This window comes from Epinephelus fuscoguttatus, linkage group LG22, assembly GCF_011397635.1.
Source record: "Epinephelus fuscoguttatus linkage group LG22, E.fuscoguttatus.final_Chr_v1".
Lineage (NCBI taxonomy): Eukaryota > Metazoa > Chordata > Actinopteri > Perciformes > Serranidae > Epinephelus > Epinephelus fuscoguttatus.
This window is the reverse complement of record NC_064773.1, coordinates 9,745,504-9,762,852: the sequence shown is the minus strand read 5'-3', so window position 1 is coordinate 9,762,852 and position 17,349 is coordinate 9,745,504. Positions and strand designations below refer to the sequence as shown.

The 17,349-nt window shown below is 40.7% G+C and overlaps 2 protein-coding genes across 4 annotated transcripts in view; both read right to left on the bottom strand.

The window, feature by feature from the left end:
• Window positions 1-13,771, bottom strand: part of tulp3 (TUB like protein 3) — a 41,470-nt gene extending 27,699 nt beyond the window's left edge. Inside the window, exons 1-2 of one of the 2 annotated variants that reach the window (XM_049566859.1) lie at window positions 13,650-13,771; window positions 5,251-5,340 (exon numbers count right to left, since the gene is read on the bottom strand). In XM_049566859.1, the coding sequence (XP_049422816.1) occupies window positions 5,251-5,340; window positions 13,650-13,669 (110 nt within the window). In that variant the 5' untranslated portion in view covers window positions 13,670-13,771. The remainder of the gene's footprint in view (window positions 1-5,250; window positions 5,341-13,649) is intronic. The other variant, XM_049566860.1, reaches the window with a different exon arrangement.
• Window positions 13,772-14,125: 354 nt separating this feature from the next.
• rhno1 (RAD9-HUS1-RAD1 interacting nuclear orphan 1) lies at window positions 14,126-17,280 on the bottom strand. Of its 2 annotated transcripts, none has more exons than XM_049566907.1 (3): window positions 17,208-17,280; window positions 16,791-16,975; window positions 14,126-15,486 (listed from the first exon to the last, which is right to left on the bottom strand). In XM_049566907.1, the coding sequence occupies exons 2-3, from the start codon at window positions 16,950-16,952 to the stop codon at window positions 14,755-14,757; spliced, it is 894 nt and encodes a 297-aa protein (XP_049422864.1). In that variant the 5' UTR covers window positions 16,953-16,975; window positions 17,208-17,280; the 3' UTR covers window positions 14,126-14,754. The 2 variants fall into 2 exon arrangements, with proteins under 2 accessions (XP_049422864.1, XP_049422863.1); XM_049566906.1 differs by having other exon boundaries at window positions 17,129-17,260.
• Between the last annotated feature and the right edge of the window lie 69 nt (window positions 17,281-17,349).

The window sequence follows — 17,349 nt, the reverse complement described above, 5'->3', positions numbered from 1 at the left end:
GTCCACTGCTATCATCTAAAATGGAACAAATGAAAGAATATTTGTACAGCATTTGTTTTCATCTAGGTTAAATAACGTTACAGAATCTGTTAGTGTTGTCATGGTACCAAAATTGGGGCCCACGGTATGATACCAGTGAACGTATCACGGTTCTGAGTAGTATCAGGATACCACAGCGAAAATGAGGCAGATGTGCCTTTTGTCATTTATAAAAAGATAAATCACTTTTCTATAATACATCTATGATATTTCAATGGAATAAATTACTTATTGACGTATTCATACTTCAAAAACAGCATCAATAAGTGATGAACATAGGGGGGATCAAAATAAAATAAATAAATAAAACAAGAATCAACCAGCTACCCTCCTCCCCTGACAAGTTAAGAACAGTCCCTCCATAAGTAAGGAACAGTCCCTAAATTGCAGTGAGGTTTGTGGACCGTTACCTGCCACAAAGAGAGATGTGAACCGCTCGTTTCTCCTCTGACACGTCACATACCTGTGTGCCGCTACGGCTCGGCTGTTCAGGTACTTTTGGGCAGTCATGACACCAAGAAGAGGAAATTATTGGACCTGGAGGCAGGCTTCTTGGTCGCTGGTAAGCTGTTACCTTGTGCCGCGGAGCACTATGGGCGCGGTGTCTGTGTCCGTGACCCCCGTTCAACCCAGAACCGGCAGGATTCGCCTTTTGTTTCTGCTGCTGGTTGAAATCTGTACTCACACAGCGTGCTGAATGATTTATTTTGCTCACACAAAACTATTTTTAGTCACAAATGCGAGTAACGTTAAAATGCTCGCACAGTAGAGCCCTGTAGTGGAAAACAAATCACTGTAGCATTGGTGGTGTTTCCGCCCTTGCCTGTAATTACGGTGCTGCATAAACTGCACATCATGCTGTTGTGATGAGTGAATGTCATGAGTCTTTTTTGGTGAAGTGAAGCCAAACGTTCAACCGCTTCTGTCTCTCCACCATTATGTCTTCTTTGTTGTTGAACGTACTGCTGACTGACGAGCGTGACGTGCGTCATCGACGTAAAGATTTGGCGTAATGAAAAGAATCAGTAAGGGAATCCTTCAGCATAAAGGCTAATGATGTCAATGAACTGAACCAGTTGGAACCGGTTCTTAACAGGAACTGGTTCTCGATTCCCATCCCTAGTGTTAACAGTGTTACTGATATTATTCTTTCTCACACCTTCAACTCAAACCATTGTGTTGCCCCGTCCAAAATATATCATTTAATAATTTAATTAATATCAGAAACATGCAGGCGACTAGTCGACTAATGGCCCTAAATGATGACTATTGGTCGACTAGGAAAATTCTTCGGGCAGCCCTAGTATAACGTATTCATTGGAATGAAACAACAAAGCTACAGCAGTCTGCAAACAGAGGTTAGGCTTTATGAGGACAATAATTATCTAATTAAGTCAAACAAGCTGATGATTAAGACAGAGGACAGCTGAAGAACAGGTGCAACATAAATAAAAGACAACATCCTTCAGAGTGTTATCATAACTACTTCAATCTGTTGGGGGTTGAGGTAATGTCCTCTAGCACAAATGTTCTTGGAAAACATGTACATATGCACACACACACACACACACACACACACACACACACACACACACACACACACACACTCTTCCAGCGTGCCTCATCACAGCTGTGAGTGATCAATGTTTCATTAGTCCGTCACAGCTTGGGTGACAAGAGAAGGACACACCACTGTTGTCCCTTCCTTGTGTGTCAGACGAAGGTAACCATGGAGATTTCAGCTCCGTCAACAGCGCACCTCCACCAGCATTGATTAAAAACCCGCAGCCAGGTCTTGGGCTTTGCTGTAATTGGAGGTCTTAGCACAGTGCTGTAAAGATTTATGGAGTGACAGAGGGAGGGAGGGGTCTGCGAGGGCGTCTAATTTCTGCCGAGCTGCACATTAAAACGTAGATATTTATTTACTCAGGCAACGTTCGGTCAAATTCATTTGTGAAGCAAAACTTAAATGTGTAACTTAAGTGAGAAAATGTAATTTCAATGCTATAAATAATGAAATGGTAATGACTGTATCACAACACTGTTGATTCAGGGTGCAAAAAGGGACACGTTGACCAGTGACTTCTTTTCAGACAACAATATCAAAGCTATTTAGAAATGGCATGGCATTAAGCAGAGGGAGCTTATTATCTGAACCCAGTTCATTTTGGCTGTCGTTCATTTTAATTAAAAGCTTTCCATTTTGCCACTACAAAAAGGAAATTTGAAAATTGAATGAGCATAGCTGTCAGCCACAGGCAATTCAGCTTCCAACATCCGAGAGGATATTGAATAAAAAGGAGGATGGACACGATTAAATGATTCATTCTCTGTGGGTCAGAACATGGCTACCAAAGAGAGGGAAATTATACCAGAATACATGCTGAAAGAATCAAAGGACACTATCTGCCCTCTCCCAGTGTGAGGCTAGCTAACTAGTCGGCTTTAGCTTGTCACCTACGTAGTTCAATCATGTAACAACTGATCAAAACGAACTACATCCACACTGAGCCAGTATAAAAATAAAAAGTTTAACCTTTTGCTCAAATGCTTTCACACCTGGCCTGATCGGTTCAGTTCAATCAAACTCAAGTTCGTTTGTCCCCTAAGTGCGGTTCGTTTGGGCAGGTGTGAACACAGCAATCACAAAAACAACCGACCGAGACCTTCTTGAAGAGGTGGTCTCAGTCCGGTTACAAATGGTGCGGTTCGTTTGTGGTGAGAACGTGTTCCGACCTGGATCTGAACCAACTGCATTCACATGACACATTGTTTGGGTTAAACATGAGCATGTTACAGTCCTGGAGGATTATTAATGTGCACCTCCTCCTGTACTGCCTTAATATGCACATTCAGCACATCCAATGCATCAAAACATTGTTTTCTAGTTGGAGCCGCGCCTCGTTTTCAAACTGTATGGTTTGACTAAAATGAACAATGACAGCAATATAGTCCACGATGAGCAGCACTAAAATCAACCTGCGTAGTTGTCCCTCCATTGTGACATTAGAAAGTGTCACATTTATCTTGCAAGTGTACTCTTCTTCAACGTTTGCTTTACTTCCTGGATTTTTCCCACATGGAAATTCTGACCAATCAAAAGCAGCTTTCTCACACAAGGCATTTGATCTGGTCTGCTTGTAAATGCTGCCGTGAGAACATGAAGCAACTCTAGGCAATTATACAACTTTACAAAATTAGTTCTTGATTCCGACCAAAGCAAGACAACCCCAAGTGTCATTAATCATCTTCAGTGATAATGTGGATGTCAGATACAGCTGTGAGCGCAAGTTCGGGTATAGGTTTCTGTGTACAAGCATGATTATATCAAGCTGTTACTAAACTGTTTCCAGTCTTTCACCAAAATTATGCCAGCCGTACACTAGAAAACTTCGAAAAGTGTGACACCCTCTCACATCTAAAGACAATGTCAGTTTTTAGAGAGATTTTGCAAAGACTGGGAATCTTGCAGGGTCACCATTTCCAAGACTACAACTAGATTCCTTTTCCTATCGTACTCCTGGTAGAAAATATTTCACCAAACCCTTTAAGGAAATACGACATATTAACAATTCCTTACATGTGCGCGAAAACACATAATCCTACAAATCCAAGACAAAAGGCATTATATGTCGACAGTATTCTTGTCAATTCGGCATCATTATAATCCGTACTGATCAACCCAAGTTGCGTACAAACACTACATTTTTCTTTTTGTAGCCACAATTTGCAACCAGCTTCTGTTGTTTAGCTGTGCTATTTTAGTGGGGAAAAAATGTGGGAATGAGAGGCAAACATTTAAAGAATAAAGATTTTCCATTAAAATAAGTGCTGGATGGTGGATCATGCCAGAAGACAACTAAACTTATGATAATATCACATGCTTGATTTTGTCGGAACGTCAAGTCACGAGAAAAAGACTGAGGTAAAACTCTCATGATTTTATTCTGACATTGGAAGTTTCTCTGTGACAGTGAAACCTGTACTTAGACTTAAGAATAATATCAACACTCTCATCTCATTTCCAGTGTTGAACTGCTCCTTTAAAACTCTTGGCTTTTATTGTGACACAGCCAGAGGAGCAGGAGGCGTGGATCGAGCAACTGATGACGTCTGCTATTCTCTTTCTCAGCATCACTTTGTCCCCCTACAGAGTTTTTCCTCATCAGCTTGAGCTATCTAAAAATGAGTTTGATGCATGGGGTTTACAAATAAGAGAGCCCCTTGAACAGCATACCAAGCATTTCAAAATGCATTAAATAAAGGCAAAAACGCAGAGAGATTACATTAGAATCTGACCTTGCTGAGCCTTGAGAAAGGAAATGCTGTGAGAACACATTTAAAGTTCCTCCCAAAATCAAAAATACACATTTTTCCTCCTACCTGTAGTGCTATTTATGAGTCTAGATTGTTTTGGTGTGAGTTGCAGAGTGTTGGAGATATCAGCCGTGGAGATATCTGCCTTCTCTCAAATAAAATGCAACTAGAGGGCACTCAGCTTGTGGTGCTCAAAGTGCCAAAAATCCATTTGAAAAGCTCAACAGCAATGTCTCTTTCCAGAAATCATGACCCACTTAGTTTCATGTAGGGACTATTTTCTTTCTACCCAACTACACCCGCCAACTGTATCACCGCATATAGGGAAGCGTGCAAAAACAATCTAGATTGATAAACAGCCCTACAGGTAAGAGTAAAATTCTGTATTTCTGATTACAGGGTGAACTGCCCCTTTAACAGTCACAGTCATTTCAGCTGTTTCAGTAATCAGTTGGATGGATATTCTAAGCACATCCTTAGTTACAAGAGTGTTCCAATCAAGCAGCCAACAGCGAACGAAAAAAAAAACCAAAAAAAAAAACAAACAGCTTGGACACACGCACGCAAATCGCCAACTCTGGTTACAGCACAGTCACAGCCCGATGCTCTGAATAAGTAACGACACCGTGGCAGGAACATGAGCAAGAGGCACATCCTTGACTTGCAGGTCAGCCCTTCAGCTGGCAAGAGGGACGGAGCAGCGACAGGAAGAAACATTATATAGTAGCGCTGACCTCTCGTACTGGCACAGGCCACTCTGCAATTCTGAAAAGTCAATATGAAGAACTAAAGCCAGTTGTCCTGGAACAAATAAACCATAAGTCTTGAAGAGCACACAAGGAAAGCTATTTTCAAACAACAGCCTCTTTAGTACCAAGAGCATTATGTCTGTACCTGTATGACCAGCGACTGTAGACAGGCTGAGATCCTCCATTCTTCGTAGTGTCCATGGATGCGGCTGCAGGAATGTTAGTCCAGGACTCTCTACAGTATCACAAGAAGGCTTCATTAACACTGGAGCTCAGAGTCACTGTGCAGTCCTACCTAACAGTAAGCTCCGCAGGCTCCAAGATCTCTGCTATTATGTCACCGACAAAGAGTAGCTACGTCCCACTCAGGGGAGTGACGGCTACCAGAGGCAGACTGAGGTCTGGAGGCTTGGAGCTGTTACCATGACTTCGCACTACAGGCAACGCACAAGGATTCAACTGGGGATAGGTATGAAAGTGATGGGCCTAAATAGGGGAGAGCGGGGTCAGTTGGGACAGAGAGACAGTTAGTAAAGTGCCTTTTTAGCAACTGAGAAAGCAACTATGCCTATCCCACTAACTATGCTCAGCCACACACCTCACTTTCAACCTCAAAGAGGAGACCTTCTGACTATGTCTCACATTTTATTCAGAGTTTTGAAATCTATAGCGTGTCAGTAAATTTCTGACTATGTTTTTAGTTATGCCACATACAAACATTTATTGCTGGAAAGCTGATTTTCTGGCCTATCAGGTCATGAATTTTTTGGTTGGGACTATTTTTTATTGTTACTAGTTTCTTACAAATCATCAACAAGTGGACCAAAACAAGACAAAGGCCTTTCCTAACTGAGTAAGACCCACTGTTAAGTCTCTTGAGTGAGTGTTTACTACTTAAACTTCATAAAGACTTACATTTCAACCCCTGACCAACCCATTTTGAACCTTTAGTGTTCAAGTATTTCACTTTATATATCTATTAGTGGTGCAACAATACACGCATTTGTATTTATTGAACCATTCGGTACGAGGCTTTCAGTTTGGTAGGCATTAAAATTCAAACGCTACGTTGAATTATCCTATTTGGAAAACAGGCTTTACAAACATGCTAAATGTAATATTTCCTCAGGAGCCCATTTGACAGTGACAGAATACAGAAACTTAATCAAAGAGAAGCTTTTTGGATCTATCAACTGGATGCTTTAAAATATCCTGGTCTCAATGAGGATATAAACTTCACATGTTTTTTGTCATTGTTCTCTACAAGCTTCACTATTTTTCTCTCAGCCTATGTGTTAAGGTAGCTGTGTACATATATATTTATCTTCATTTTTCCGGGTATCTTATCTCATGTCACTCTGTGTCTTTTCAATAACTTGTTAATTTTTCACGAATGTCTATTTGTTTCACCTGTCATGTCATTAAATGGCTCATGTGAAGGCCTCTAATTGTGTCCCTGCCACTATATAGGTGTGGCCATACCTGTGTTGTACGTTTTGAAAGACCTGATGAAGACCTGCAGTGGTCGAAACATGTTGGCTCTTTTAATGATTTAGCCACTACAATAAAGGCTTTTTAATATTTCCTTCCTTGTTTATATATATTTTGCCTGGATTGCCTTCCTGTTGATCCTTAAATCATATATTTTTTTTCAGCTTAAAACAAGGTGCAATAACCATCCCAGGGAAGCAGAATTTTATGAAAATGCATTCTTTGTACATTTTACAAAATTCTGCCTTTCATGATTGGGTTGGGCTCTAAAAAACGTGATTGATGTTGTCACACACCTCCCAACAGAGATTCAGAGATCAAATTATTTTCATTTTTGTTTGAGTAGTTTGTGAGTAATTAAAGGTTATTCCATGTCAATACAAAAATGTCCCAACAGACCCCATTCTCCCCTACAAGTGTCGCAAAGACACATCGAAACAAAATCTGAATTCCAGCAAAGTTACGTGAGCAGGAGCGACACCAGGTAAACTGTTTCAGCCTGTTTGTTTGATACAAAATCCCCTCTTCCCAGTGACTTGATATATTTCTTGAAAAAAATCAGACTTGCTATCACTTTACTGCCAGGCTACTTTCCAGTAACTTTGTGAAAGACTCAGCAATCAGTCACAGCTCATTTCCTCTGACTCATGGCGGAGCACTGCATATATCAAACCACAACATGCACATTGTGTCTGGCATCTCATGCAATAGTGGGAATTTATTGAGTTTTAAATAGCCAACATCTCTTCTAAGAAGCAGTGCCCCGTCAACATTACTGGATTTCTCTGTATTCAAATGTCAGCATAATGAGATATTCCTGTCTGTGTTCCTCATAGTAACTTCGAAAAGCACACGCTGTCTTAAAAAGGTAACTCAATAAACTGAAACCTATAGATTGCCCTTACTAAAAACAGACATGGTGTGGGGGACCTTAATCTAGTGTCTAGGAAATCAGAGCCTCCCAATCATTTTTTCTGTGCCTTATTTGCAAGAGAGAGAAAGAAAGCACGGAGAAAATGAAGAGTGTGTTTGTGACTGTTTGTCCTGAGAGACGGTGGTAAAACAGCATACAAGTCAACTGATGGTAAGCAGGGGAATCGTTCACTAGAGGGAGTAATTATTGAGCTCAAAACAAATGATGGAAATAAGCTACAGGAGTTGATAATAATACACTTTCCCTCTGGGACCTGAAGGGACACACTCCACTCATGACTCTCCTACAGCGATGCTTTAACTCAAGTCTCCGTACAGGAACAGAGAGTAATCGAGAACATACAGCTGAAACCATAACTTCAGTGGAATGTATACAATACTGAAGCATTCATCAAGGACAAAGTGAGTCCATTACAAATACCAGGGATGTTTTTCAGTGTCTCAGTGATTGAGCAACACAGTGGATTACTCTGTCCAGCTGGGCCATATGTGTTTGGAATCCACAGATAACCACAGTTAATCACAACTCAACCACAATCCATACTCGAGTTGCAGAGGTCACCTTCATCCCTGTGGAGAATCCTTTTAAATTGATGGACGTATAATGATGTAGGTGTTATAATGGCCGACTAAAACGAATGACCTTTCCTCTTGGGGGAAAGATATCGCACATTTGGCAGTTTAGTGAGCTACATTTTTGACCTAGTTATGTTCTGCAAAAAAGCAACAAGGGATAGTTGTCTGCCAACTCCTGTGGCAACCACAAAGCTCATTTGTGATCCTTCTTTCTCCTCTTATTCAACACTGTACTCTGTGAAGACTGTACACTCTATAGGAAACAGTATTCTGGAAATAGTCCTTCAGTTCTGAAGGACAGAAGTCTCTTGGACGAGCGGTGAAACGTCTTCAAGAAACTTAAGCAAGTCCAGTTGCCTATGATCTAGCACTTAAGATTACCATGGCCTGGATGACTGAGAATCTTCACCAACATATTCTGGAAATAGTAATAATCAATGCTACTGTGATTGTGATTACGGCTGGGTATCAATACTTAACATCTTTTAAGGCCCAGACACAACAAACCAATGTCAAAGAACTAGTGGCGACAAAGGTTGTGTTGCCTCCCGTCGCCTTTGTCTTGGCCAAAAAGTTGCACCTGAACACGCTGCAAAGACTACAGCCAAAAGCCAACTAGCATGTATGTTCTGTGCCTGCGTGAGAGGAAATAACTCTCCATACCAGCAGGCGGCAGTAGTCTGTATTGATCATTCAAAAAGGGAATCCAGGAGATGATCCCGATGATATTCAACGTGCACTAGTGAACAACAACACAAACAATTTTGAAGCATTTCTGCTAAAGAGGTCAACAGCTGAGTCAGCATGGTGAATCAGCTGAAACAAAGCCAACAAGGGCCAACTAGAGCCAACAGTGCGGGACAAACCAACTAAACTAGGGCAACAGACGCTCACACTGACCAACAGCTGACCGTCGCCTTGGTGTGTCAGGACCCTTGTGCATTTGGCAGTTTAGTCAGGTTCTGACTGAGCTGAAATGTTCTGCAAAAAAGCTACAAGGGTTGTGGCAACCTTATTTGTGATATTTCTGACCTTATTCGGTACTGTATTCTGTAAAGACCGTACACTCTATAGGATATTCTGGACACTTTTGTGTTTGCAACTAGGGCTGGGTATCATTATTCAGTACCTTTGAGGTATGGACCAAAATAACCCAGAGCCGAGTTGTATCAAAACTTCTTCAGTCATATGATGACTAGCCTATATTTCGATCATTTTCACACCCAGACAAGCTGTTCTCATGCACTGTTTGTATACCTACGAAAAATAATGCACCATGATTCATACGTATCCTATGTAGCCATGAGCCAGTTGATGATTACAAATGCTGAGTCAGCCGTCTGTGAACTTTATAACATAAAACCTGTATGGGTTGGTTGAGCCTACAGAGCAGTGTGCATACTAAGGAATGAGTCTAGAGCTGCAACGATTAGTCAGTTAATCAATTAGTCAATCAGTCTATCAACAGGAAATTTATTGGCAACTATTTTAGTCATTGAATAATTGTTTTAGTCACAAAACAAATATTTTCTGTTTCTATGCTGTTTTTATGAAGGCTTTCTGACATTTTATTAACAAAACAATTTACTGATTAATTGAGAGAACAATGGGCAGATTGATCGATAATGAAATTGCTCATTAGTTTCAGCCCTGAATGAGTCAGTTGCTGTGTTTCACATTTCTGAACTGACAAAGTCATAAACCAACTGACACTGACTGGCACAACTCAGATTATGGATATGTGTAGTCCAAAGACAATTTAACGAGAATATTCCACAGATATAGCTGATCACATACTTCTTTGTAGTGTAGTAGGAAATTAAAAAACCTTTCAACATCACTGTAACTGTAATAAACAGTTTGTGTTATGTCTTGAATGACAGCTCTTGTCTACGAGCTGAAACAAGATAAAATAATCAGGCTGGGAGTGTGACAGGAAAGGGTGGGAGCTACTTTGATTTTTATCTTCCTGCCTTCTCCCTGAAAGCTGACCTCTGTGCCACTGCTTGAAAGTGTGTGAAGTAGCTTCCATCATGCACACAAACACAAAAGATTCCTTTTCCCCTTTTACCGGCACCTGTTTGCTCGACCAGCAGAGTGGGCATCAGAAGAAAATCTTTACAGCACCATAAAGCCCTGAACTCACACAACCTTGGGGGGTCCCGGTAACCAATGTTAGGGCCCCCCAGGGTTGTGTGACTCTATGCTTTTCACTTTCTATACCAGCGACTGTTGTACATATACACCAAATCAATATAGTATTCAGATGACACAGCTTTAAAGGGGAACTACACCCATTTTTTTCTTAGATCATTGGAATAATGTATGAATTCTAAGACAGTCCAATAATATTAGTAAAACTCAAAACTGTGATGCCATCTCGTATAAATCTCAAGTTTAAGTTTGGACAATGAATTGGGAGCAAGGTTAGAGATGACAATGAGAGCAGCCAGAGGGATGCTCTGATCCTTCTGGGTATAAAAAAAGATTCTGTGGGTCCACAAAATCAGTCCCTCATTCACTGTCTATGGACAAGCTCCAAACTTTATATCCTATGACATCACAAGTTTGAGACTTACCTCTCTAGTTTCTTGCTTTGAGAGAGAGCAGCTCATGTTCACAAATTCTGATTTAACTTTCATAGGCCTTGGAAAAAACATACTGGAATTCTTCATTTGGGTGGTGTTCCACTCTGATATCCTGGTTAGGTAACTTGGGCATAAACAAAGTGTTCAAATGGGACAAAAATGCTTTTGAGATTAACACAAAGAAAACAGGAAATGTATTTGGTTCACCGTCTGACTCTCATTGCATTCCTATTGTTATCCATAATGAAAAAATTCTGCAGGTAATTTCCGTGATGACAGACCATTTGTTATCTTGAAAAGAGCAAAATGAATCTGTCTGCAAAAAGACAGAGCAAAGAATTTATTAGGTCTTTTGGGATGGGTAGGAAAATTCTTCTTTTGTCTTTTACTTCAGTGATTATGAGTTTTCTACAGTAAAGTAATACTTCACTGTGTAAGTGTTTGTCCACTACTTTTAAGTCAAAAGTGTACCACCAATCTCCCTACTAGATAAACTCTATAAATCAGTCTACCATTACAATATATTAAAGCTAGTCAGCAACACTGTCTGCTGCCTTCAAATATATAGACACAGCAGCATTCCACATTTTAATAAGGTTAGACTGAAGCACTCATTTGTGCACCAGTCAATCCTGGAATTAAACATGGAGCTTAATCCCAGATTAAATTCACGTTGAAAAGTTAAAAGAATCATCATCATCATCATCATCATCATCATAATCATGAGTGTGGGAAGTACTAGGCTATGTATGGTGCATTATGCTGAGGTATATTATGCGTGCTGAGTCTGACTTTTGCTTCATCTTTACATTCAGTCCGTCCTGTTACTTTCAAATACGGAATAAAATCCATGTTTTGCACTTACTGACTGACCTGCTTGGCTGTTTATGTATTAGATGTATAGCTCAAGTCACTCTTTTGAGTTTTGAGATTGTATTAGGGCTGGGCAGTACGGACAGACCGATACATCGGCCGGCCAATATATCAGGCCGATATTTGAGTTTTTTACTTGTATTGGCATCGGCCGATATGCGCATGGGTTCGCGGATTTATTTTTCCCTGGCATGATTTACAGACAGGCATCCACGGGCAGCTCTGTGTTGCCCGTGGTGCAGCGCACATGCAGCGAATCCTACTGTGTACAGTAGTTGTTGTTTTATTTATGCTTCATCTTAAATATTTGTTTATTTTATAAAGACATTACTGGAAGATTTAAGAGCACTGAACTTTTTTTATTTGAATGTATAATAATAATAATAATAATATTCTACCTGTTCTACCTCAACTTTCCATCTTGTTTTAGTATTTTTTACTCTTCAATAAATGTTTCTTATTTTTAACTCGAGACCTGTAATATTTGTTATCATTGTGTCATTTTTTTTTTATGTAAATTGAGGGAGCAAAAGCAGTATCTGCCCCAAATATCGGCTCAAGAAAATCGGCAGTCCATAATCAGTCATCGGCTAAGGGTGATGGAAAAAAATCGGTATCGCCGTCGGCCCTAAAAAAATCCATATCGGTCTATCCCTACTGGGCAGTATAGCAAATATATCTGAATGCAGCAACAACACAGACTTTACAAGACATATAACGCAGACAAAGTGTTCCTCACTCCCTCAGCCTCTCTGTTGATGCTATGCGGATAAATAAGATTATTAGTCCAATTAAATAAAAAGATTTCAATCATTTTCCAGCACTAGATTAATTTGAAAGGTAATTGTTCCAAACTACAATAGATTTAGGCCTACTTCGTACCTTTATACTCATGTTGTAGTTCAGTGTCCTATGCTGCAAACCTTTAAACCTCTGTAACTCCAGTGCTGTGTGCAAAATGTTAATATTATTTACATGTTGTGCAGCTTATATTTTCAAAAAGGGAAAACAACCCGTTTTTTTATTTTATTTTACTTTGGTCACAGTCTCTTTTTAAAAAAGTGCTTGTCGCGTCTCAAATGCTGCTTTGACTTGCAGCTGAAAACATGTAGCCTATTTTATGGAAAACAGAGATATATATCATGTTTCGCCAGTCAGCCTGTTAATACCAGATGTGAATTACTGTCCATATTGCCCAGCAGGTTGTATACCACTTTACAGGAATGCATTGACGCAACATAAATAGAGGCTACAGAAAGACATGCTCAAACATGACATCCCTTCCTTAAGCCTTCTCCCTTCACTGTATTCGTGTATGCATTCAGAGCTAAACCCAGTCAGAGCTTTGAAGTGGCTGAGTGCCTCCACCATCTGTGATGCTTATCACTTGGTACATTGTAATTAAACAGGGTGCTGGAGCCCTAGTTTAGTCATCCCACATTCCGAAACTCGACGCAATCCTACATATCCACAGAGCTGGGGGTGTAAATGTGTTTATATAAACTGTAGCGACAGAAATACCTCAGGAAATTGCTTTAATTTTACACAAAAATACTGTCTACAGGTTGGAATAAGTGCCTGGTTATTGTACGTTACTTAACATACATGAATCCTACAGGCTGGTGTGTGTGTGTGTTGTTTTACCAGCCAGCGAGAAAACCTATTTAAAAAGCACATTCGTCGGTTGGGGTGCCGTTAATTGTGAATTTATGTCTTTTTTTCCGTTGCTCCGTTTCACGTTGAGCAATTTTTCGCCGTGACACTTCGGCCGTTGCCTAACTGACAAAGCTTGACACTCACCGAGCAACATACATCGTTAAATTAATGAAATTAGACACGGTAAAGGTGTTTATCCGCCAGCTGTGTAATGAAATAGCTAGCTTGTTACCGTTAGAAGCTAACGTTAGCTGCCTCAGCCCAACCTCAACTGTAAGCAATGGTGTCTTAATAAAAGTTGTGGGCGACAGGCAAGTTTTTCGGGTGTAATAAAACGGTAACAGCACCGGTTAGCTTCTCGTTACACAGTTACACAAGCGGAACAAATATGAACACAACGGAACAACATATGTGTGTATTTTCTTACCCTATGCTGTTGTAACTCATGTTTGTATCCAAGGTTGCTAAGGAAGATCCTCGTGCAGCGGTTACACTCACTTTTTATGGACGCGGTTGAGGAGAACTCTGTTGCTCGGTCCTTAGTTACCGAGCACACGAAGAACGCGCGTTCCTATTGGTCGGTCGGTTACTTACGCGGTTGCTGATTGGCGGAGATTCGGGAGAGGAGCGAGGAGTTGTCTTCTTTTGGGAGCTGGATGATTTTTGGCTTTCAGCTTGAAATGTGTCATCGTTTTAATTCAAATGTGCCCCACAGGCATGAAAAGACAACATATTGTTGAAGAAATTATTAAAAGAAAATAGTTTGTCAAGGAGCTGCTAAAGTAACCAGCCAAAATTACAACAAGTTGTTGAATTCTGCATGTTTAAACCACTGATAGTCCAATCACATATTGTAGCCTGACAGAAGTCTTAATAAACCAAGAATTTAGTTTGCTCTTTGGACTTATATACATTTATTCCACATCTTTTATGCAATACATTACAAGTTACACAGCATTGCTCACAATCCCCAACAGCAGTGTTCAAATGATCTTAGAGCAGCACCCTTGGTTTTGTTACAACGGTGACTCAAAATTCCATGTCACTGACAAAGATATGCAGTTATTATTATTCTATCAATTAGTCTATGACCTTTCTCCATATATCTGCCATTAAAATGCTGAAGCATAACTGTGACATAGAAGTCTCTGACCTGTCAGATTATGTGACCCAGTACCAGGCTCCCTTAAAAAAATCTAAAGGTCAGGATTTAGATGTGAATAAAAAGACTGCCTTTGATTTGCAGCATAATCTGTAACAAACAGTACAGTATAATTAGGACCGGTCAAAATAAATTATGAGATGTAAAAGGATTGGGATTTGGATATTGAGACGTGTCAGTTAATTGATTTGATTTTTCGATTCAATAATGATAACATCCTCGTCTTATCATTATGAAGTCAGTGAACTTTAAAACGCAGCAGCTCTGTTCAGTGCAATAAAAATAGTTCATAGACAGATTTCAGGTCACAGAAGTGGTCCAATTATAGCCGATGTCTCTTCTCTGATCCTCTTCTCACCAAATCTCTACATTAGCTGTGAATTAGCGCATCTGCATCAGAGAGGTGGCCCCTCTCTTTTAACAACAACATCAAACCCCTCCTCCTCCTCCATGTCACCTTCACTCCATAATCCCTCTCTGGCGTGTCAGCCACTAAAATGTCAGGTGGCTCATTACATGGTGGTGTGCACGGTTGAGCTTGTAGCAAGTGTAGAGAGCTGACGGAGGGACAGCTACTCCCCTCTTGAATTACTTTTGGAGTGTCTACATCAGGTGGCGGACTGACACAGCTGACCTCAGTGGTGATGAACTCATTTGAAGCAGGTGTTGAAACACCGTCTGCTGGAGTTCTGCATTTCTCCGTCGCTTGAATAAATGGAGTTTCAGGCTGGTCCAAACATCTGCTGGTGGATGCAGCACTGTCAGAAAATCTCTCCACATTGCGTTTCCTGATTGTAGTCGTCTGTCTCTTTGGTGTGTCTAAGCACTGCGCACTTGAAACTGTCCTTCTGATTTGGCATGGTTGATTTCCAGCATCAGACACAGCAGTAGACGCTGTAGATTTCTTTGTGCGTATACTCTTTGGTTGATGAGAATGGTCTCTTGACCTTGTCTGAAACGATAACGGGGGGAATTTGCACACACTGGTTTTCCTGGACAGCTGAGTGCAACTTTGAAGGATGCTTGTTGCAGAGAGGCATCTTCTCCTCCCTCGTCTGACTGGAGGTGCAGCTGCAACTGAACTGTCAAACTGTGGGCTCACCTAAAGGAGTACAGGAAACAAACAACTGAATAAAACTCCAATCACATATCCTAATAATTATTTAGCGTAATAAGGGACTGTTCACCATTTATGAAGGGGGGGAACAGGGGAGGCATGTCAAAAAAAAAAAAATTGGCACTAGGGGAGGTCTTAGGGGGCGATCACACCTTCAAGGAGCGCTAGAAACGAGACGCCAGTAAAACCATTGATTCCGTATGATACGGCCCATCTGACTGGTTTTCAAGCATTTTTCACAAGGAGCGTCTTTCTGGCGTCTTTTTAGATGGGCGTTTGTAGATGCTGATAACTGAAATAATCTCAACATTTGGGTGTCAGGCGTCATCGTTTACAAGCAGAGCAACGGCAAGTGCCCTCCTCCATCTTGGGTCCATTTTCAGTGTTTTGATCGCCCAGTTGCGCACGCACCCCTGCTCTACAGGCGCTCATTGAAAGGGCGTTTCAGGCATTTCAAGCGTCTTTGAAGCGCCCACGTTTCTAGCGCCACATGTAAGTGTAATAGGCCCCTTATGTATTTTATTTTGGCTTAGGTGAGGGACGTACAACTTTGAATGGTTGTATTTTGTATTCATTTTAAATATAACATGAACGTTAAAAAAAAAATCCATTTATCTTAGCCAGAAACTGCCATCTTACGTTTTTGGAGCCTGAAGTGACCACATTTGAACGAGAGGCTGGCGCTGTGGAGGAGCAAGGGGTGGATCTGACTAGGAAGCTGAGGACACAATCGGCAGATAGCCTGCATAACTTTATGCCTTAACAAAATGTATACGAGTGAGCTATAAAAAATTCCCCTCCAGAACAGTTGTTATTCAGGGGAAATTAGCTATAAAGACCAAAACCATTTTTTGCACCATGCTGTGAACATTTATTTATGCTTTAATGTTAGGCGTTATAACATGGGTATGGTATCTATGGGGAATGACTTCTAGAGGCAGCCCCAATTGGCTGTGCAGTTTTTGACACTTCCATGTTCACTCAATTTTCCATCCTTGGAGGTTGCTGCTTGCCCAATACCTGTCGGTGTGAATATATATATATTTAAGTATTGTTAGGGGCTATTTATGGTGGAGGGAGTGTCATGTATTTTACCCCCAGTCACTCTGGAGGGCTCAAAGGAAAATATTTGTAGCTTTGGGGAGATGATCTAGATGAAAAAATGGTCACAACCCACTTCTCTGATAATTAAAGAACAGTCCCTAACTGCACATGATGCGCAGGTTTCCCTGCAAACTCTGTAGGCTAGGGCTCTGTTGCCGCGTTCAAAGAATGAAAATGAAACTTACCCATGAATTAAGAGCTGAGCCGCTCTGTGTCTCTGTGAAAAACTCTCTGGGATTAAGAGCTGCTCGGACTTCAGGCACATTTTGGAGTCTGGCTCCACACACAGGCCGCTCCACGAACTGCAGGGGAGACTTGTCTGTCTTTGAGGCTTTTTTACGGGGCATTAATAGAAATCATTCCCGCAGACCTGATGGAATGAAAACATCACTAAATCAATGTAAATGTCTAATCAGCCAACATTGTTTCCACATCCAGATTACTGGCTGATTCAAAAGTCAACAGTCCGCTGTATACCTTTGACGGTTTTCATTCGTAGCTACTAACCTGATATTATACTCACCTAAAGGTGATAGTTCGCGAAAGATACCGCTATTAATGCAAACAATTAATTAAAGTACAAAAAAAAACAATAACTTAACTGTCTACTCCGAACTTATTTTGTTTTCCGTCCTCTTGTTACATATTATTTCCCGGTTTACACCAACATCGTCTCTGATTGGGTGATCTCACATCCAAGTGATCTGATGTCAAGCTGCCGTTGGTGCATTTTTATACCACGTG